Genomic DNA, 24,343 nt, shown 5'->3' with positions numbered 1-24,343 from the left:
TGACAAATACTGAATTAAAAAAAATACGCTTCAACAGTAAAATAACTACCTTTATAGGTAATTATTTTACCGTTGAAGCGTATTTTTTTTAAAATAACTGTATAACTTTTAATTTTATCAGATTTTTATTCAGAAACAATATTATTTACTCGTATAAACAGTTGGCTTGATCTTTTATAAATTTTGTTTTATGCCAATTACAATAGTTATTGACTTTGATATGATAAACGGACTCTATTGAAAAATTATTTATTAACATTTTTCTTGACATTACCGGGTGTCACAGTATGGAGGGATATAGGGAGTATAGGAGGTGTATGAGCAATATAACATACTTTATCAACAGACTGTAATGTATTTGTGTAAAAGTATTTACAGCATGTCCTAATCTAGACGAGGTTGAAGACGTGGACGTGCACAGCGTCCTGCCCTTTTAATGCAGAACCATAGTTTTGTGAATGCAAATCCTAGGATACCTTCAGTGATGAGACGTCTGGGGGTAGGGTCTGGGAAGTATATAATGGGTTCCCCGGACTTCTACTAAAGCCAACAACAGGGCCATGCCATGGTGGTTTTTAGTTTGCGTAAACGAGTCCCACATAACCTCTGTCCTGCCCAAAAGGACAGAGGACCAAGACAAAAAAAAGGATACATTCAGTGATAATGTAATTGTAATTACACGGGGAATACGGCAATGCATAATTAAAAACGCGTATTCATTTCAGTGCGAGCCGTGGGCGAGGGTTCGCTACGCCCAACGGTAGTCTTTTAATGCATTATAGTTCTAGTAGATTGGTTTAGTACTAATCCAGAGTTCGGAAATTGTAAATATTCCTTGCCTCGTAGAGCACGCTAAGCTGTCGTCGGTTCCAGACATGGATACTAACGGCTGATAAAATAGCCTGCAGAACTAAATCCCGTCGAGGATACATTGGATCATCGTGTAGGGTTTAAATTCTTCCCTTCTATGAGAAAAGTCTATGTCCAGTAGAGGTACATCAAGGTGCTGAGTGCTAATAAATGAGGTGAAAACAACTTAAACTCTTTATAATCTATCTATGTAGTTCCTCACTACAATATTTCTGACTCGACAAAATAGATGATCAAATTACAAAAACTTTTAAATTATTGACTCGCAATATAGGAGTAGTTCCAGTTAACTGGTTGTACCGTAGCATTTATTCAATCAGTTCCTTTCTGTATCAGCTTCCAATCGCAGTCGTCGAAAGATATCGTCTCTAGCGGTTATTTTTCTCGTGATAAAGGCCGCGCGGGCCACTCGCCTCACTTGCTCCTTCGGCCACGCTTATTTGAATCCCGTTTCTAAGAGACTTCCTTTTCTGTGAGTGTCAGGTAATTATCTGTGTGGCATTCCAATTTTCCGATCGAACGGTTAATTCAGTTTAAATCTCTTCGTGTAATACGTAGTTGGCTGTAGGCATTGCCTAATCCTAGTCCCTCGAAGTCAGTTCGTGAGCGGTGTCAACATAATATGGAGTCGTATTTTTATTTAATTGTGATGTGGGAGTTTAATCACATGGCAGCCTTATTTAAAAGTCAGAAATATTTTGTATGACATAACATGATACCCTAAAAGTTAAAATTATCTTAATTCAATGAAATAAAATAAAATAAAACCCGACATTCAATATATTTTATATTATTCCACAAGTCAAGCCCTTTCATTTGATAAGGATATTGAGTTGCGAAAAAATATTTTATCTGCCATTTTTAGGCGGCGGCTGATTTTTATCTAGCATAGCAAATAAATAAATAACACACACACACGCACACAAAGTCACACACATACACACAGCCACAGGCACGCCAAACTTATAACACTCCGTCGTTTTTGCGCCGGGGGTTAAAAATGGTGGGCGCTTATTATTATTTTGTACACAGATCTAAACTTAACTAAATTTATATTAAAAAATAATGCTATCCAGCTGCAGCAGATACAGTGTGAAAAATACAGTAGGTACCACTTTAAGACGTGTCCATTTAGTTTACAGATATGTCTACTAAAGAAACGAAATCAGTATTCAAATTAATATTTTAATGCGAAAATGTGTAATCTTATCAATGCAAGAATTTATAGCTGATACAATCTTGGCATAATAGCTTTTGCATAGGCATAGCTTGCATGCCGGATAATGAACATGGGATACTTTTTAGCCATGTAAAACAAAAGGCTTTCGAGAGATTTAAAAAAAACGAAACAAATGCGTTCGTAGCGGCGTGTAAAGGCTCTGAATTTATTTCTAGTCACATTTGAAATGGCATTGTAACTTTTTTTGATGTTTTTACTATTAATGTTTAAAGCTATTTGAGAATATGGCCTGAGTCTACGTTATTGAAATAGTGTTACACTAATCTTACATTTATTTAACACTCACAGACATTAAACTTGACAGTTTAATTATGAAGAATTGTTCAATTTGGTGACACATTAGAAGTTAATTTTCAAACGGCTTTAAAAAAAGGAGGTTCTCAATTCGACTTTTTGTTACGTGATTACTCCGCTAATTATACACCGATTTTGATATTTTTTATTGTTTAGTATGTCATACGTCAAGGTGGTCTCATTTTAATTTGGTGAAGATCTTTTGTAGGCATTTAGGAAAAATCGAGGGAAGTCTTCAAATATTATATGCACACCGATTCGTAACAATAAAGGAGCTGATGGTGAAGTGCCGGTAGAACCTCTAAACCATTAACTTCGTGCGTGAAAAAAGCGTGTAATTTTTTTTGTTTCTTTACTTAGCATTACATCCTTAATGTCATAGAAGAAGTTTACCAGAGTCTCAACTTCGGATTAAAGATATCTCGTTTAAAAACACGCAATTGAAGAACGAAAAATACTGAAATATTGTTTGGAAGCTCACGATAGCTGTAAACTATTTGTACGCGACCTTAAATATTAATAAAATAAAATAGTAAAGTAAGTACCATTAAATAATAGAAGTTTTCCGGAAGAGTTTCCAATAATCAAGACGTTAAGTTTTTATGGTTTCAAACCAGAAATGTAATGAAACACCTTCCGGTTAGAATTTCAATAAAATAAACTTTTTAAAGGGTTCTTTAATGAAAATTCTCTAGTTTGCTTTGGAGTTGACTCATTGCGTTGTTTGTTATAAATAGTATTATTTACAATTTCCACCTATCAGATCTTAGTTCGTGCTTAAGGGTCATTAGATTCTGATATCATATTCGATTATCGGCTAAGATGTTGACTTTACAATGAATAATTGTTAAGATTACTAATATTGTTAAGATTACTTAACAATTATTCATTGTAAAGTCAACATCTCCTGATGATGCTCCGGTTTCGGAGCGAAATGTGCGTAGAGGGTATATTGCCGAAGATCTGTTTGGTGTGGGGTATAAGGATTGAAGAAATTATAAATTACGCCACACAGATTCTCCTGCTTTTCGCGGAGTATAGCAAATTAAGCTTAATTTTGATAATATGCCTGCTTCTATCCAATATTCTATCCAATAAGCTCGTCTTACTTAATTGGCTATTCATAAAATAGCGTGGCGCGTGTTAGCTGTGATAGTTAAGATTTAGCAAACCCGTAAAAAATATATGCACTTTGGCCTATTACAGTCGCATAAACATACTTGCTTTCGTTAATTGTAAGTTGATGATAATGATAAAACTTAGGTGCGAGTGTTCCGAATGAACTATATATTGTAGATTAGTTTCAAATTGTATTTACATATTAAAATTAATGCAGCTCTGTCTCCATAAAATAAGATCACCGCTTAGGGATGATAAATAAAGTTCGGTACAACTCATCAGGCGCTGAGGGCGGGATCTGATAAAAGTTGTCGGAAACTTTCTTTTGCGATATCGCCACCTTCGTCATGTAAATTGGACAAGTTGTGGCTCTACTGATGCTTATTTCATTGGCAAATATAGATTAGCTCTTAATCTCACCACTTTTCCCACCAAATTGTTTTCAGATGAGGAAAAGTTTCTATCATTTGGGAATTGCTGCTTTTGCTAAACCCCCGTACATAAGTATGTTCGATGGATATTATGGATTGAGCTTGATAAATTTGTGATGTATACCCGTTATTACTTATATATTAAATATATCTCCTTGGCATTATTTTAACATTAGGATTTGTATGAGTGTATGTTAAAATTAGTATAAGGGTACGTTAGTACTGTACTGGTATCTATGATATTTTGCCAGCCGAATGGCGCAGTTTGCAGCGACCCTGCTTGCTGAGCCCAAGGCCGTGGGTTCGATTCCCACTACTGGAAAATGTTTGGGTGATGAGCATGAATGTTTTTCAGTGTATGGGTGTTTATCTATGTATTATAAGTATTTATGTATATAATTCATAAAAATATTCATCAGGCATCTTAGTACCCATAACACAAGCTAAGCTTACTTTGGGGCTAGATGGCGATACGTGTATTGTCGTAGTATAAAAAAAAAGGAAAAAAATTATATATTTTTGTATAAAATATACCTATTTAGTATTTCTATTCGCTAAAATTTTTAATTTTCATCATGTTATTGATTATGAACAGCTCAGATTAACTTTACCACTTTCAGCAGGTTAATTTATATTTATTGTACTGAACCATTGTTGTCACTAGTTTAGTTAATTCATCGCAAACATAATTTAATGATGTTTGGTTAAATATAACAGTACAGTGAGATCCTGGAATACTATCGCCCGATAATTTTTTATTCGCAATTTTTTTAATATCCTATCAAGTTTTATAGTACTAACTACTTTCTACTAAGAAATCACTTTGATTTTATGTTTAGATTCTATAACTTATCACAGAACATCATTGAAGTTTTAAATCGAATGATCTTTTAATGTTCAACTGTCTAAAGAAAAACTTTACTCATCTTGGTGTCTAATGGCGCGAGTGTCTTCAAAGGATTTAAAGTTTATATTGAAGCGATCCAAAAAGTAAATAACTGCTGATACTTTCAACCTTTTCAGCCGGGTTAACCCGTAAACCATCTCAGTTTAAGGAGGCATTAAATCGCAACTCAAACAAGAACCGTTTCACTGAAGTTAACTCACATATTGCTTTGTGTCACGAATGCTGGAGTGAACACAGCAGAGTTAGTTTTATGGTTGGCGTAAGCGGGACAGCGAACGTTGATGGGAGAATGGGTGTGGAGGGTGTAAAAGGAGAAAAACTACATCGCTAAAAGTGAATGCGGTCGAAAGCCGCGCTTATTTCAGCACTAAGTGCATGGATTTTTTTCAAGTGATGCTATGAGTGCGCCCGACGCGACACGGGCGCGGGACGATACGTGCAGGCGTTTAACAAAAGAACCACATTCGCTATTAACCATAAAGCGACTTCTCTTTAATCGTATGTGAAATATCAAACTCAGGAATAATGCAAACATACGGCATGCATATATTTTTGATGTCTATTTTACGGAAGCAGTACCAGCAAGAGATTTCTGATTCGTTTCAAAGTTTGATTGAAGAAATGGCTAATACTTTGTGAATGGCTTCTTAAATAGCTCTTGGCTTAGCATTTCAGACTTTCTTTTTGCCAATTTTGCCAATCGTAGCGAGTTCTTAATAGTTGTTAGATGAATCGAGTGAAATCGCGTCTCTTTGACAGTACGTTCGACTGCGAAAGCTCTAATACTTCTGAAAAGACGAATCTAGTGTGTTAAAGTTCATACAAATATAATGTAAATCGTAGCCAAAAATAAAATTATAAGTAAGTACTTAATAAAAACCATTCTTAGAATATTTTTATAAACTTTAATGGCTGTTTCACTTGCAAATTGAAATTATTTGGGAACGTCTAAAAGTGTAAAGTAATTTTGTATCTGATCGGTGTTTTGAGTATTACAAATGGTGTATGCACATACTCTGATCTATCTCTCTGATGATACTGTAATCGTTTATCGGATGTTCTTTAATGAGCGGATATAGAGTTTATATTACAATACAGTAGTACTAAAGTTACGCACCTACTATTTAACCTAATTCCTACTATGACACAGTGGTTGTACGGTTAAATGCGAATTCCTATTGCACCCGCTGGTGGGCGAAGCCGGTGGGTGCACGGGCCGCTTCCCTGATTTATCTTCCGCGGTTATAATATCATACAACCTATTTATACACAAGTGTACTACTTCACTAACTATCACCCAGCATTGACAACCCCAGATACCTCGGTGGCCAGGGTAGTTAGATAATAATTAACTTCATACAGTTAACCATTCTGATTTACCACACTGCATATCATTCAAACCACGAACCACTTTAAGTCATTATTCAATTGAATCTAGCATCTAGAAGACTAGCATAAGGGTACAATATTACTTTACTGGTATCTATAAAGCCGCTCACTTTGTATAAAATGTACCCATTCAGTATTTCTATTCGCTAAGAACACTACGAGTAGAAGACAGACCAAAAACTGATACTGCGGCTGCAACCAGAAATGTTGCTCCCTGATTCAATATGGCCAACAACGTTTATACTTTCCTTATGGAAGGGATTGAAAGAAGAGTCACACCGTCAAAATATGCTCACCAAAACAGAGCTAGGTAGTCCACAGGAAGATACTTACACGTAGTTAAAACAAACCATCTACAATAATATATCCGAAACTATGCTATGTTCTGACAAGTTCATATCATTGACCTGTTGGATGACGGGTTCTTTCGCCCTACGTGTTTGGCTACGCGCATCAGCCGTGTTGTCAGTAATTATGCTTTTAAAATGGGATCAGATAGCTAATTGATCAATCATCATAATGCGTGGCTTTCATGCACGCACATGCGAGTGCAACTCAATTATATCGGAACATTAATACTCGTACCATCGATTTGTTTATCTCGAATCAACCGTATAGTCGAGTGTTAATTTACGATTTCATTAAGAGCGTGACTTGTTCGAACTTCGATGGTGTAGTGGTTTGAGTACTTTTCTACGTTGTATGTAATGTGGTTGTCCTGGTGACTGACGTAAATGTGTAAGACGTATCCCGGGCTTAAAAGTGCCCAGAGTACTTTTAAGCCTAGAAAAACAACGGATTTCCGGGAGTGTTTTAAAAACTTCAAAAATGCGGACGCTGTGTGCGAACAATAGCTGTTACCTCCCTAATTATTAATTGTTTCTTTCGGACTAATTGCATCCAATGAACTTGGAACTTGAGGCTTTATACATGAAATCTCGTATAATATTATCGTTGAAGCTCATTAAACCGCATTAGAACAGCGTGGGCTTAAGCTATAAATTTCTCTCCTATGCGAGAGGATGCCAGTAATCAGAAATGGGTGATTGCAGAAGGCTGATAAAGATGATAACGATAATATTATAAAAGCGGTTTCTGTCCGTCTATAAACAATTGAGCTCAATGTTCCTTAAACTACCTAATATTATAAGTTCTGTACAGACGGAACAATTTTTTTTTTGTGGAACTGGACTTAATGAATTTTATTACATCCAGTTTCATTTAATTATTCGTAAAAATTGTACAACATTGCTATCAAAATTTGATAGCGCACCTAATAAAATTTAAAATGGAAAGTTGTAAAACTAAATTGGTTTGGCATGACATGAAAAACACTAAATCAACGTGAATAAATCATGCAAATATTATCAAATTTTTAAATATTCATGTCTGTGTTATTGAGATGCAAATTTTTTATATGTTTTTATGGGTTTCCTGCAAAATCTATTATGTTTTAGGTCCCAATAATAACAACTTTGTGTCATGGCATTTCAAACATTGTCATAAACTCAAATCAAAAGAGTTTGTTCATGAGGCATCTGCGATTTTTTCGTTAAAAACATTCTTAAAATAGAAGGAAAAGAAGAATATATTCATATTTAGTTTGATGGCGAACTAATTTTATTAATTTTAACTTAATTTGTATATAACTATGGTTCGTGTCATTTAAAAAAAAAACCTCGAATACTGATCATGACTTATTTATTTTCTTGCGAGTGAATTGTGATATCGAGGTTGTGCATTTCTTATTCTAAAGCAAACATTTCCTATCCTTTGTTTCCTATTATTGAAGTTATGGAGTTTTAACCTCATTTATTTTACGAAAAAATGTTTATTGTAAATACGTATTTTCTCTCTTAAATATCACGTCTCTTTTTGAGCAACATAGTAACCAAAGTAGACACAGAATTGTCACGTCTACGCATGCCTATATTATCGAATGCTGCGTGCAATTATCGTGTACAACTTTGCCAAACATGTTGAGTGTCACGAATTTTGCATCATACCTTGTGAATACCCACCAGCCTGTAGCTGGCATACTTGTATACCAGCTCCTTAAACATGCCGTCTACTTTCGTGTACACTTTAACTGGCATGTCTGTATCTGGCAAGCGAGTATCTGCACAAAATTTACATTTCTTTTATTTACTGGCACTGTGAGGAAAAAGGTCGCGGGGCGGTTGCAACAGGCTTAATAGGAATGCAAGAATTTAAATTGCATGCAGGTTTAGTTTGCAAATGTCACCACATTGTGCCAGTTACTTTCACATGCCGTTTACTAGCATGTGAATCGCCACATAACAAGGCATAATATTGCCTTTACTATATTTTATATAGCCTTATTAATGTTTACGTTAATATTGTTTTTACGCAAGTAGCACTTTCGTACGCACATAAAAGCCGCGTATTTTAGTGGCTGATCAATTAGGTATCAGATTCAACTTTAAAAGCTTAATTACCTGTGGTCACGAGCGATTCGCTGCAGCGAGCGCTGTAAGTACGCAATTTGCCAGACATTGGATAAACATTATCTAAAATATACAGCATGGTCGTTTTACAAAATAATTACAACCTAGCTCTCGCCACATTTGATTAACTAAATTCGGAGATAGAACATATTAACAAAGACTAGATGAAGATAAGATTTGAATAATTTTACTTCTAATAATAAAATAAGGTAGATGCTTGAAGCGCCTTGTTCCGCGTGATTTCGGCTTTTTGTTTATGTTGCGGGTACCGTTAGGTTACCCGGGAGAAAGGGTATCCTATAGAACTTTTGCATAGGCAGAGCTAGATCTATATGCAAGGTATTCCTTTGCAACCATATGGTTATATTATAATATTATAATACTTCCTTTTTTTTAAATATCCTGGGAACTACTTTTGCTGTCTTTGGGACAAAATTTATCCTTGGCCCATTTCAAGTTCGTAAGTTAAATTTATGCCTTATTGTATCAAAAATCTACTACTACTATAGTAGTAGATTTTTTTGTGACAGAGCTCACCCGGGGAAGTCCTTTTTATTTTCGCCACCGATGGCTAAGTTCCTGTCTGAAAAGCGAGGTTAAACACCTACGACTCAGATCGATGGGCCCAGGGCGGCTTAATGGAGGACGTGTTCCTTACATGCAATCAGACCAAATCAGAAATTACTCTTCTTCTTACGGTGCCGTCTCCTTACGAAGGTGGGCAATCATTAGGGCTATCTCTACTTTGGACACCGCTGCTCTATATAATGATTTTTGAGCCATGATATTATTCTCCGGCCAGTCCTTCATCTGCCTGCCACTTTACCTTGTATGATAAGCTGAAGAAGTTTATATTTTTTGGTGTTCCGCATCAGAGTTTATTCAGACGTTATCAATTCCTCATTTAAGACCGCAGCGCTGACCACTGCGTCAGGGAGTTCCTTTTTTGGGCAAAGTGTGTTTGAATAACGAACAAACGTTTACAATTTGGTATTTATAATATTTGTAAAGATAGTAAAGATTCCTATATGCTATTGTAACTTTTTTATTGTTGGTTCACACTTTTCCGTACAACAATGCGCTTAAAAGAGGTAAATAAAGTTAAGTAATTTTGACATTCATAGGGTTATTTTAGGTGAATGGATAAGGGCAACACCTGGCCCGGGGAACAATGCCTCCACACAATATGCCTGCGAAGTGCGCTGAATAACTTTGTTTAAGAACACAATAAACCACTTTTCCTTTTGAAAAGTGAATTTGCAGCTGAAAAATAACGCATAACAATAGAGTTACGGGAATACGATTACCTCTGCAAATAATAATTCAGTTTTAAAATATTTTGTGAGCCTTAAAAAAGGGTCTGGTGAAATTTGTTTCTTATTAGAATTTAGTTTTTTTTTTTTTACCGTCAACGTAAACTTAATTGAAGTGATTAGTTGTCACATACATAAGGTCTTGAGTCCAGAGTCAACTTTTAAATTAAACATATTTTATTAATTACATTTAATGAAGATATACCCAAAGCGATGATAGCACAGTGGGTAGGACCTCGACTTATCCTTGGCTTTTACTGGGTGGCCGAGTTCGAATTCGAAAGGTATTTGCGTTTTAAATAACTCAAATATCACTTGCTTCAACGGTGAAGGAATACATCTTGAGGAAACTCGCACGCCTGAGAGTTCTATGTTCAATAATGATCTTAAAGATATGTGGAGTCCACCAATCCGCACAGGGCCGGCGTGGTGGACTAACGGCTTTAACCCCTTCTCATTGTGAGAAGAGACCCGTGCCCAGTAGTGGGTAATGGGATGATATCCCCTTTTCGAGTAGACAGAGTTCGATCCTCGGCACGCACCTCTAACTAGTCGGAGTTATGTGCAATCTTTTTATTTAAGCAACTAAAATAATTGTATTCTGCTAATATCTTTGTTTTTCTATTGGGCTTTTGTTCCTTTAACTTGTAGTTTTGTGCAAATAAAGAGTATAACTAAATCAATAAAGTATTACTTTAGTTTTTAAAATACCCGAGAATTCTCCATAAGGTTCTTAAATGTGAACTATACCAATCCGCACTAGGCCAGCATGATGACAATGATTTTCTATTTCAAATATTGTTTTTATTGCGAAGAAATATAATATTTGTTTTAAGTTATATTTTAGTATATATCTATTACCTTAAGACAATCTAAATAAACTTAAATATATTACAGTTTCATCATCGAATCAACTCATTCGGTAATGAGTTGATTCGATGTAGGGCACGGTTCCTCAAACAATGAAAGGAGGTTCGGTGGACTTAGCATGTCTTCGAGAACACTTTGGGAAGCTCTCACGCATGCAGTTTTCCTTATGATATTTTCATATACACAAAAAGCAAGTGATATTGTAAAATGCGAGGTGCGTGCCGTGGTTCGAAATCCGCCCGCTACTTAGCTATCCCCGCTATTCCTGAAACAGCCTCTGTAAAGGTGAACCGTTATGCCTACTTGAGAATTAGCATGATAAAGATCATTGAATTGAAAACATACAGCATCCTCATTCATTATTTTATGCTGTGCATTATCTCCAAAAACAGTGAATTGCTTACGTCTTACTATAAACCTGCGGAATGTTGCTAGTGCAAAAACATTTCCCATTTTCCCATTTTATGTAAAATAATTACTGTCATCTGCTAACCGTACCATACGAAGGGACTAACCGTTTGTTCGAAAACACTACTAAATTGGAGTGGTGTTTGATGCTTCAATACTAGTTGTATTCACGGTTTCTGTATATTCTTAATTCTGTGAGAGAGATGTAGATTGCTTTTGTAGCTCATATCCTGGAACACGCATGATAGTTAAGAACTTCTCAGTGGCCACATTCACAGAGTTACCGCTGTAAGATGCAAATAACTAACCTCGCATACCTACGATATAGGACATAGATCCATAAAGACAGGTTTAAATTCAGCAGGATCTCGTAGGTCACACTGTGAGGTTTATATATTGTAGTTACGAGTTTGTTTAGATTAAAATGTCACAGAGAAACAGTACTCTGTTGCTTGATAATATTTAAGCAATAGCCATCTCACTTCATTAAGGCATGAATTATGATTAGAGCCAATTACCATCCATCTGAAGCACAAACTGCGGGCAGCATTGTTATGCAGATTGTGACCGGACGTCCAGCACGACGGGGTACTCCCGAGACAGTACGCTTGTAAACAGATATACATCAATAACCGACTTACGAGTTGCGCTTTGCATATTGCAAGTACCTATGTATTGTAATGTAATACAGTTATTGTAAAGTGGTGTTAGCCTACTGGTTAGGACTTCCACCGGCACACTAAGTCTATTTTTTTAGTTACGTGCGTTGTTATTTATAAAATTTAATAACACTTGCATTAATGGTGAAGGGTTGCCAACAATACCCTGATCAGTTTACTACTGACAATGCTCCCTATCAGAACACACACACAATCAACCTCTGCACAGCGTCTTCGCCGGCGTAGACGAGGTCCCCGACTTCTAACATGATCCGGACGTGGGCTCTCACCACGTTCTCGGAAGCGTTCGGACTAATCACCGCCCATAACTCTTTCACTCCAATCGCCGCCTGAGCCGAGGTTCGGCCTCACATGAGGCGCCCTCAGGACGACTATCCCTTTGCTTCTTCGAGCCCTAGGGTTCAAACTCTTCCTGGCAGAGCCTCATTCCGACACACAAGCCCGCGTTACGCTGTTAAAATCATTAGGGTTAATCAGCTACACACAATTTGACGGCCGATTGGCGCAGTGGGCAGCGACCCTGCTTTCTGAGCCAAGGCCGTGGGTTCGACTCCCACAACTGGACAATGTTTGTGTGATGAACATGAATCTTTTTCAGTGTCTGGGTGTTTATCTATCTTAATATATATAAATCTCCTGTCACGATGTTTGTCCGCGATGGACTCCTAAACTACTTAACCGATTTAAAATTAAATTGGCTCACCGTGAGCGGTCTGGTCCAACTTAAGAGATAGGATAGCTTAGATCTTTAATTATAGTCACAATTTTATTTTATTGCAAATTATTTGTCTATAATTAATTGGCAGTCACATGTTATATATATACTACTATACTCATTTAAAACTTAGCGATACTGAATACTTTAAAAACAAAATCAAACGCAGACGAAGTCGCGGGCAACAGCTAGTATATTATAAGTATTTATGTATATATTCATATAATTATTCATCAGTTATCTTAGTACCCATAACACAAGCTATGCTTACTTAGGGGCTAGATGGCTATGTGTGTATTGTCGTAGTATATTTTTTTATTTTATTTAAAAAAAGTTGCCAACAATATTCTCAAAGGTCCGTACTTAGCCAACATTGTGGAGTTAGGGACCGAACCCTTCTTATTCTGAGAGGAGACCCGCACATTGAGTGCCTAGTGTGAGATCTAGTGACAATTCTGTTTCCCAGTATTGTAACTAGATGGCGCTCTTTCGATTCCATAAAAATCGTTGTTAACTTTCACACTATTGAAAGGGTAGAAGTTTTAAAAAAACTTACACTACGTCCTCTGTATTGGGCCTCTAATGGGTCAAAATAATGATAATACCAGTAATGGTTTATCTAAACCATTACTGAACCTTACCTATCCTTTTTATTACTGTCCTTTCTCTGTATTTTTTTCTGCGGTGGGGAATATATTACTGTCTTTATCACCTCACCTGAGTCTGCGCTTGTTTATGTTTCGAAAAATCGTGCGACAGTTCATTTGTCTAGGACAAAGTACGAGTATGAGTAGTCTATATTGATTTCTTACGAAATCAAGGATTTTACAGACAATACCAAAAATGGAGATGTCAAACACGAAAAAAACACGTTTTTTTATTACAAGGCACTCTCTTTTCCTGGGCCTGTCTCCATACTTGGTTGGCCTGCACCGTCCGTTGTACGGGTGGCCACTGATGCGGCTCCCTGCTGAATCAGTGGCCACCCAGACACTTATATATTTCCTAATTAGAGAGTATCGAGCATCAGTTTATCATAGTCTCCCTACATTAAGTTTTCAAGAAAACCTACATAGCCAAAATATTCAATGTTCTCAATATTCTCTACACTGCGAGTTTTAGTTTAGTTATTTACCACGACTTCACGACAAAGAAATCAACTACTACACCTCTTCTTTATACAGTGCAATTCTTAAGTATGGACGGCCAAATACCATTGCTAACAATCTGATTATTACATACTAAATTTAGAAAGTTCATTTTTTACTTAATAAATAGGTAGGAGCATAAAGGGCAAACTGCAGGCCGCACGGTTTCGTAGATCTTAAGTAGTTCGCTTAGAAAAAGGTTTGTATGCTCGCAATCGCGGAATCGAAACCCTGTAACGGCCAAGCAAAATGAACCTAAAGCCACTCGTTTAAGAGATGAAAATTATTTTGTTTTTTATTCTGCTAAGATAAGAGCGCTTGTTTAACGAATCAACAAATTTGAACTTTCAAAGAAGATGCATCTATCAATTTGCTTTTACTCTGATGTAACAGAGTTTCGAAAATCAAAACCCACCTTTGAGCGTAGAAATCAGCTAAGGGTTCAGAATTCCCCTGTATCCGGAGTTATTCGTATTCCCAAGACAGTTCCCTAGTAAACAGCCACATCAATACAACGCGTACTTTGCATGTACGGACTTACTGCAAGTTATTGCAATATTACTACACGCCCAATCAACGGGCAACATTGTTGTATAGTTAGTATAGTATAGTTATATTGTAACTTGAAATCGGGTAATTCCCCGGACAGCTTGGTTGTAAACGGATATACATCAATGTTGACGTGTGCATTTTGTATTCGTACGTAAAGCAATAAAGTAGTAGGATAATACAATACTACCGACAATCAAAAACAAAAACTTTGAGGCGGTGTCAAAAGAACTATTGGTGTCATTTAAAACGAGCACTTAAGATTTACTTAACGTGTAGTGGTTTACTGTAATTGCATGCGAATATGTGGCTCGTGACAAATGATTAGACTGTTCAACTTCTTATCAAGAGTGGGTTTAAACAGAACATTGTAAATCCTGAATTTACTGTTAAAAAATCTCAGTTAACCTTAAAAGATAGAAATAATGCTAACGCAGGGGAAGCTCTAGGAGAGATGATTTGCTCCTATTTGTCGAACCGTTATGTTATAATATAGAAAAAGCCTATTATAGTCTTTCTCGATAATTGGATTATACATATAAACAAACAAACTTTATAGATTTATGACGTTAATTATAGATTTCACTATTACATGCGTAAAGGGCGAAATAATCCAAATGCAGAATTAATGGAACGGTAGGTAAGTTAAACCATCCATGAATTAAGTAATAGAATAGTTTAAAGCGTGTAACTCAAGATAATGTTTACTATAGGTATCTGTAACCTATATAACGGTAAGGCACCGATACGCTTTGAGAAGTTTACCTTCTGTCTAATTTACAGTCCTACAATTTCCTTTGAATGTTTGTGCAGTACAGTGAACAGAGATGCAAACTCTGGTAGTCAAGCTGCAATTCTATTGGGACGCAGATATTCGGTTATCGTGGCTCTATTCTCGGCGATGCCTCAATAATCTACTTACTACTGTGACAGCCATATATTGTCTTACAACTTGAAATATGGAAAGTGCACTTGACCACTGACTACGACAGTAGTATATTTAAATTAAATCTTTACAAAATTATAACTGTCCATTTATTATGACAAAATACCCAAAATAGAATGCAACTGAAAGTACTTTTAACAGAAGAAAAAGAATTTCCACATTTTTTACCTAACCGTTGGACCGATTCTGATAGATGTTTGACAGGAAGGTATAGAAGATTAGGTCGACAGGATAAAAGAGGGCAATAGACAGGCAGTAACATATATCTATAGGGGTGAAATGTTGCTGAAATACTGTATGAAAACCCCATGATAATATTTAAATTTAGAAGATAGGTTCGTTTGAGGATGCCCTTTTACGTACCTACACCGCGAGGCGCTACTACTGCATTTAAAAAAAATCTAAATATTTTTTGATAGTTTTGTGCAGCGTTGTCACAGTTTGTCCCAAACTTTGAAAAATTGTGTCGCGATCATCAAGCTCAGCCATCACATTGTTAGGGTAGTTCAATTTTCTTAATTCCATGTTGAAGTTTATTATGTATTATGTTTTTATTATTTTCTTAACTATCGATGTTTTATTTTTTGCGCCTATCTATCTAACTAACAAGTACCTCTATTTCTATTTTAACTAGCTAGGTTAGAGCGCGGTGACAATCACTAAAGTGGCTTGATAAGGTTGGAAACCTCTGCTCTAAATCATCATTCTTAGCTTATTGCAGTCCCACTGCTGAGCAAACGTACTCTCTTGTAAATGGAGATGATAAGAGCTTGTATATTCGACGCTACTTTATTGCTGTCTTATAATGAATTTGCCAAAACAAATATTAATACCCTTTTTCGCTAGGCACACTGAACACTACATATATATTTTTACAAGCGCTTAAGTGGAAATATATATGTAGTGCAGCAGTATTAATACAGTACAACGAGTTAAGGTGCAAACTCTGTTACAGCCGCAAATCTATTGGGACATTCGGAGATGTAGGTACACTACATCTCATAGATGCATCGTATGACTTATGTTACTTCCTACGATAATATGACTGATTTAAATATAAGATAACTAGTTATACCCTGCCACGCTTCGCTGTGGCACATTGTGATTGAATGGTTGAGAAAAGTAGATAAAAACAATCCTTGATGCGTGTTATATATCATGCTAAATTTTCTTGAAAATTGCAAAACTTTTTGAGTTTTTGAAGCGTACACAAACCAACATAAAATTTTTATATATTATATAGATATGTATTTTAGCACTAAAGATGTCCCTCCTACTTCCAGAGGCAACCAGTATTTTTTTTTTTTTTTTTTTTTTTAACGATAGGCCAGCGTTTGACGACAATCATGCCCGTTAGAAAGCAATGATGAGGTCTAGGTTGGAGCACGCTTGCCTAGAAAAAGCCTATTCACTCTAGCCTTGAAGGTACTTAAATTATACGTGGCAGGAAACACAGTTACCGGGAGGGCGTTCCACATCTTAGCGGCACGTATCAGAAACGTGGATAAAAAACGTTTCGTGCGTGTTGATGGGATATCAACCACATAAGGATGCCACCGCTCTCGGTGTCTCGCTGTTCTGTGGTAAAACGGGGAAGGGGGAACAAGATTGTGAAGTTCCTGAGCACACTCACCGAAGTATATCCGGTAAAAAACCGATAAACAGGCAACATTGCGTCGGTGCTGGAGACTATGTAGTTTCGCCTGCGTTAACGAATTGTCGCCTATAATTCTCCTGGCGCGACGATCCACCGAATCCAAAGCTTCATGTTGGTACTTGGCAGAGCCACCCCACAGGTGACTACAGTACTCCATGCAGGTTCGCACTTGAGCCTGGTACAGTGCGAGGCGTTGACCTGGCGTGAAGTACCGCCTAACCTTATTGAGGATACCAAGTTTTTTAGCTGCCACTTTGGCTTTGGACTCGATGCATTTGCCAAAATTGAGATTGGATGAGATGTTGACACCCAAGAGCTCAATATGGTCGGATAATATGGTCGGCCGTAATTGGTACGGATACACCCCGGAAAGTGGGAGCCAAGGTGAAAGGGCTCTTTTTTGCGGAAAATAAACACGACTGCGTCTTGGCAGCATTGAACTTAACCAAATTGGCGTCACCCCAATCAGACACCTCTTTTAGAGTCAAGTTAATACGCTCCACCAAGGACTCTCTATGCTCAAGGATATCATTAGCACTGGCCCTAGGGCTGGACAAGTACCTCTCCGTAACGGTGCTGTCATCAGCGTACCCAAAAAGATTGGGATTCAAAAGATCGTTGATGTGTAGCAGAAAGAGAGTAGCGGAGAGGACAGATCCCTGAGGAACACCGGCATTGACAGCCATGAGGTCAGAAGAGTGGCCATCAACAACCACTCGAAAAGACCGTTCCCTCAAAAAATCAGATATCCAGCTGCAAAGGCCAGCAGGTATTCCGTAAGCAGAAAGCTTACTGAGAAGGCCGCCGTGCCAGACCCGATCAAAAGCCTTGGAGATATCCAGAGAGACAGCAAGTGCCTCACCGTGTTTCTCAATGGCTTCGCCCCATGTATGAGTGGCATACACTAGAAGATCACCAGTAGACCGGTTCTTACGGAAACCATACTGTCGGTCTGATATAAGATCGTTTCCTTCTAGGTATGAGAGGAGCTTATTGAGTACACGTTCCATAGTTTTACAGAGTATGGACGTGATGGCAATAGGTCTGTAATTGGCCGGGTCCGCACGACTACCTTTCTTGGGTACTGGCTGCACATTCGCAATCTTCCAAGATTTTGGGACTTGAGCAGAATTTAGAGAGAGTCGAAACAAGCGTGTCAGCACAGGAGACAACTCAGGAGCACAGTTCCGCAGGACAACTGCAGATATACCATCTGGGCCACTGGCTTTACTCACGTCAAGGTTGCGAAGTGCTTTTAAGACCTCGTGCTGGTGTATATGGACCTCAGACATGACTGAGTCGCACGGTAGAAGGCGCGGTGGGGGGGTACTTCCAGCATCCAGACGCGAGTTTTCCGCAAACAGAGATGCAAGGAGATTTGCTTTTTCTGCTGCAGACACTGCCAATGACCCGTCAGGTTTCTGCAAGGGCGGCAGCGAAGAACGACAAAAGTTTGCCTCGACCGACTTCGCGAGTGACCAGAAAGCTTTACTACCACTGGGAAGAGCAGCTAGTTTACGTCCAATGCGATTGGTGCGGCCGAAGCGAGACTTTTTGAGGACCCGCTTGTAGGATTTGGCGGCAATATTGAATTCTTTTTTCTTATCCCTGACGTCCAAAGCCTTATGAGCACGAGCATCCGCCCAAGCTACAAACGCAGACTGTTTTCGTGCCTCTGCACTGGCACATTCAGCGTTGTACCACGGGGGAGTTTTGCCAGCTAGTGATATGTCAGAGAATGGTATGAAGAACTCCATTGCCTGACGTATCACGCCTGATATAGCTTTCTCACAGCTCGAAGGGTCTTTGGAAGAGAAACAAATTTGCCGCCAAGGATAGGATGCAAAGAAATGACGCATCTCATCCCAATCTGCCAACCTGTATCGCCACACTCGTCTCTTAACAGTGGAATCAGAGGCGGGAGGGTAGTAGTTAGATACAGACTTCACCAGACAGTGGTCGGAAGTACCTAAGGGAGCTGAAACTGACACCGAAAAACTGTCTGGGTCGGTTGTTAGCAGAAGGTCCCAACAATTGGGTGTATGACCGTTAACATCAGGTATCCGCGTGGCTACGTGAACGAGCTGAGAGAGATCTAACGATAATGCAAATTTGCGCGCCTCTCTCCCAGCATGATCGGTTTTCTGGTACGGGTATAGCCAACCTTGGTGGTGGGCATTAAAATCCCCCAGAAATACAAGCCTAGCAGTCGGATACCGACGCTGAACGGTATCTGCCCTTTCGCAGAGATAGTTGAACAGCTGAGTGGTCTCCTGGTCGCCGCTATGCGAACGATAGACGCACGCATAAATCGTACGCTCTAAACCCGTATCTACCAAGCACCACAGAACAGAGAAGTTTGGTACCTCCAAATTACGGAGACGTTGGCAGCAGATGTTGTCTCGAACGTACATGCAGACCCCTGCGCGAGGTTTAAAATTGTGCTCAAGCGAGTACCCGGGGTACTGCAGGTATCCTACATCTGCAGGACTGACTATTTGCGTCTCCGTAAGGAAAAGCATATGCGGCTTAGAGGTCTCAAGATGGTGATGAACCGCGTAGAGATTGGAGTGCAGTCCTCGAATGTTAGAGAGGTGCACTGTGAATGAGAGGTAGTGCAGCCGCTGTGTAACCTTACTTCTTTTTCTGTTACGCTTCATTATTATGTGGGGGTAGTGGATAGGTAGGGGAATTGGAAGTTGTACGAGATGCAGCATTTTAGATACCATGATCTTCGTCACCGCGACGCTGATGGTAGACTCGACTGGAGACCGCGGGGACGCCCGAACCCCCCTGGGAATCGCCATCGGGACCTCTCTCCGGTCGCCAACCGGCACGATGAAGGCCATCCCAGGATTTTTCGCGAGGTGGCGGGGCAGCCTTTCATAGGTGGCTAACCTACTAATTGGGCCCCCTACTACCTGCGGTCGGCCAGCGGTGCACCGTGCTTCGGATCCCGCTGCTCTCCAAATCGAGACGCCTGGCGCCATGACAACACGGATCAAAACCTATCATCAAATGCAGCACAACTGTACAAACCCATTTCCCCTCAATTAGTATTATTTGGAAATTATAGATAGTTGCAATCATTGACTGCAAATCTTACATAGACTCTTCCGCATTTAAAGTTTTAGTAGTAGTACCTATTAAAGCATTTGGTGGCCAAGCTTGTCCAGGGAAGTCCCTACTACCACCATATAGTATAAAATGTATACAGTATAAATATAAATATATGTATATAGTATAAATGTATTTTATGTACTATAAAAAAAACCTTCAGGATGTTATCAACAATTATAATTATATAAATAATTTTAACGCCCCACAATCTCCTCTAGGGCTAAAATTTTACGTGACCTTAATTTAACAAACATGAAACTTTTATTAAATTTTAAGTCTGTGGGAATTTTAGTATAAACTTTTAATTTTTTTTCTTTAGCACCCCCGTAACCGATTTTGTGATTTAAACTCCATTCAATACATTCTTGTTTGCTCGTAACATAGCCCAAAAAAATTCTGTCCAAATTTCATGTTTAAAAGAGTTAAAATTCAAAATTTAGTTTTTTTTATGATTTTTTCTAATCATTAACGCCCCCGCTATACACTTCGGAGATTTACACTTATAAAAAAGTTAGCCTATCCATTACGTCAATGTATCCTTTACATGGATGCAAAATTTCAATTCAATCGGATGTATAGTTTAATAGTTTTAACGGAACAACCGTAAAAAACTCTATAGATTTATATATTAGTAGTATAGATAGTGCTCTTAATCTAAACACAATTGCCTAAAAATACTGTTGTCCTATTCCGACTATAAACATAGTGCAAAGGTTTGCACTATTTTTAGATATGTCAATTTAGTTTGGTTTCGATATGCCATTTAGTTCACTAACTTGCACTATATTGACTACAAGCAGGATTCATTTATTTATACTCTTTATTTGTACACCACTCAGAAAACCGAGACAAAAAAAGAACAAACACATGAAGAATGAAGCAGGATACAAAAGGCGGCCTTATCGCTAAGTAGCGATCTCTGCCAGGCAACCTTAGGATTAGGAAAACTAAAAAGAAAACGAACAGGTGGGGTACACTATTTACAGAAGCCCATTTTAAACTTTCCTAGGCAATACAATATATACTTATTATAATGTATTATTTTCGTGCATTAACTTACAATATTCAATATACATTGGTAACTCATAGTAGATAGGAAGGAGATGCAAACTCTTGAAGCCAAGTCGACCCTTGAGACGTTCAGAAGTGCACAAGTTATTGGGTTAGCTAGTAACGCTTCAATAATCTAGAAACGTCTTTGATGTCTTTGTCTTATGTAAAATATGTAAACGTGAAACATTAACGTGAGAACGATGTAGTCTAATTGGTAGCACAGTCTGACTCAGTCGAAGGGCTATAAGTCGTTGTGAGTTAGAAATATAAATTTTCATCATCTTCATCATTTCTGGATTTAGGCCGCGCTGGCCAAGTGCGGAGTGCAAGTGGTGAACTTCACATGCCGTTGAGAAAATTATGGAGAACTCTCAGGCATACAGGCTTCCTCACGTTAAAGCAAGTGATATTTAAATTGCTTTAATTAAAAACGCACATAACTACGAAAAGTCAGTGATGCGTGCTGGAGATCGAACTTGGTTTACATCGCTTAATATTAGGTTGGGGAAAAAGTTTCTCTGCATTTTTTAAGAAAATTAAAAACATTTTTTAATATTGTTTATTTACATTTAACTATTTATGTAGGTACCATTTTATTCGATAACTTTTTATCAAAAAACCGCGACAAGTAGTTTTGGCAGTCCTCTCGTGATGCTAACCTGACACTACCTAAACAATTCTGAAGAGACCGAAACAGTTGGAAATCTGAAGGTGCAAGGTCAGGACTATACGGCGGATGCATTAACACCTCCCAGCCAAACTCTCTTAATTTTTACTGAGAGGCTAAAGAAGTGTGAGGTCTAGCGTTATCATAATGAAAAACCACACCCCTTCTGTTGATTAATTCCGGCCGCTTTCTCTAGTCAACTTCTTGCTTTAATCTCATCAGCTATTCACAGTAGAGTTCAGAATCGATGGTTTTGCCTGGTGGTAAAAGCTCAAAATGAATAATGCCCTTCCAATTCCACCACCACAAACAGAATCACCTTGTTGCGAGTTAACCCGGGTTTCGCCACAGTCTGTAAAGCCTAACCGGCCTTTGACCACGACCTTTTTCGCAAGTTCTTGTCGTACATGATCCACTTCTCATCACCAGTTATCAGCTTGTTCAAAAATGCTTCGATTTCATTACGTCGTAATAAAGAATCACAAATAAGTACACGGTTCATTAGGTTTCTTTCAGTGAGCTCGTGAGGTACCCAAATATACAGGTTTTATGTGTACCCAGTTTTTTTCAAATGCGCCAAAACTGTTTGGTCGGGGGATCTTTGTAGAACATCGGATGAAATATAGAATGCAAATATAGGTGAAAATTTACTCATCAAAAGTAGAAGGTTGGCGGAGAACTGCTAGTAATTTTGTACGATTCGTAAGTAGCCATTTGAGATAATGATTTTTAGCGCATTGAACAATCAGGAACTTTACCATCGTCGTTAATTAACCGAATATTGTAAAAAATTCTTAAGTGTTAAAAATATTTCGTAAGTAGAAAAAAGTTTGATCAAAAAAGTTTCTACAAGATATTTGATACTATCTGTACACAGGATAAATTAATAAAACTATAAATTAAATATCAAGGAACTGAGTTTAGTGTCGATACATGCTGCATTCTGAACTGGTGGTCGAGTCGTTATAAAGAGACAAATATTTAAAAGAACTTGTAGACTATGTTCTCATAGTTTTAGAATTTTCCTGCATGCCATCTCGAGACTCTTAGGGTTGTCGCAATGAAAATAATAATGCCGTAGGTAATTTCGCTAATGCAAGCGGTTTCACCCTATCTAGATCCCTCTTCTCGGCCCAAATGTACCAATTAAGAGGGTTTCCTACGTATTACATAACATATAGGTACGTAACTTTCGTAATTGTATGTGCACTAAAAGATAACAAACCTGTAAACTCTGAAAGTTATTTTTAATCTAATGTTAATAATAAAAAGAAAGGAAAATAAAGAGAGTTCGAAATATTTTTCTAAAATCTAAATAAAATTTCGAACTCGAAATATTTTTCAACTTAAAAATGATGATCACTGTGACGAAATAAAACAAAAGTCTGTATAATAATGTATTGTTTATAATTGTTTGCATTATAATACATATTTAATAATACTGCATGTAGACATTGGTAGCAGACATTATTTTTACAATATCTAAACGATAACACTTTATGTTCGGATCAAAATACATACAAACAAAACTACAGTTTATATTGTTTAATTTTATTTAAGTACAGTTATAGCAACGTCTTGAAACTGGTAACTGTTACTTGGAAAGGGGTACTGTATATTACAACAATAGATTGATCAAAATAATGCTCAAAAAGCTAGAAGCGATTCTCTTATATCCACAGCATTTATTATTTGTAATTGGATTGGCTTTCGCTAGCAACAGTTAAACATTGTTGGAAAACATGTTGCTACAATGTTTAAAATTTCTTTATAGTTTTGCATTAAAAAATAATATCAAGAGCTCTACAGTCGGCTACAATATGCTACAAAATTTTGCACATTAAACAACGTTATACAAACATGATTATTTTTGACTTGGAGAAATTTACTTTAAATTGTCATCATTAATTAAATGACAAAGTTCAACACTTTATAGAGTATTACTTGTTAAAGAGTGAAAATTAATTCAGTGGTTTAAACCTCTTGTGCAACAAAATAACAAAAAAATACATTTGTTGGAGGCATATGCTAGTTAAATGCGTAGTAATATTATAAAATAATTATATCAGTTAATATAGCTAGCTGCTTTTGTCAATATACAGACATGCCCATTGTACTCTTTTTTATATTAGTAGATTACAAATGACGGTTCATAAATTCAACAATATTATATTTAACAATTATATTATTATTATTACCTATATGTTTTAATATACATCACTTATATGTATTTTAAATACCATCCAATACAACTACGTATCTATTACGTTTATACGTATTAATTTTACAAAAAAAAAACAAAATTCAGAAAAGCTAGATTATGATAAACATTATGTACAAAATGCATTTTTATGATTTCGTTGCATTGTTATTTTAAAATGATTGTTTAAGAAGCTCCATGTTTATACGTCTCGCATCTTGTAAAAATATTTTTACACAGTTCTACACATAAAACTATTCTTGGTTAATTAAAGTTTTTAGTGAACTGGTCGAATCCCG

The 24,343-nt window shown here is 37.3% G+C and overlaps 1 protein-coding gene across 1 annotated transcript; it reads right to left on the bottom strand.

The window, feature by feature from the left end:
• Positions 1 to 8,250: 8,250 nt before the first annotated feature.
• On the bottom strand, positions 8,251 to 19,994 carry LOC120630393. The gene is made up of 3 exons (XM_039899619.1): positions 18,077 to 19,994; positions 8,710 to 8,781; positions 8,251 to 8,369 (listed from the first exon to the last, which is right to left on the bottom strand). Exons 1-3 carry the CDS (start codon positions 19,992 to 19,994, stop codon positions 8,251 to 8,253), a joined length of 2,109 nt encoding a protein of 702 aa, XP_039755553.1.
• Positions 19,995 to 24,343: the final 4,349 nt, after the last annotated feature.

This window comes from Pararge aegeria, chromosome 2, assembly GCF_905163445.1.
Source record: "Pararge aegeria chromosome 2, ilParAegt1.1, whole genome shotgun sequence".
Classification (NCBI taxonomy): Eukaryota; Metazoa; Arthropoda; class Insecta; order Lepidoptera; family Nymphalidae; genus Pararge; species Pararge aegeria.
Note: the sequence above shows the minus strand (reverse complement) of the source record. Positions and strands in the feature narration are given on the sequence as shown.

What these genes read in the sequence shown, in the direction of transcription:
- LOC120630393 (XM_039899619.1), bottom strand. Translation starts at nt 19,994, where the DNA reads ATGGCGCCAGGCGTCTCGATTTGGAGAGCAGCGGGATCCGAAGCACGG. An exon ending in GCAGCCAGTACCCAAGAAAG is followed by an intron (nt 8,782 to 18,076) that starts GTAGTCGTGCGG and finishes TGTATATTTTAG; the next exon opens with ATAATGTTTATCCAATGTCT. An exon ending in CGAATCGCTCGTGACCACAG is followed by an intron (nt 8,370 to 8,709) that starts GTAATTAAGCTT and finishes AATTTTGTGCAG; the next exon opens with ATACTCGCTTGCCAGATACA.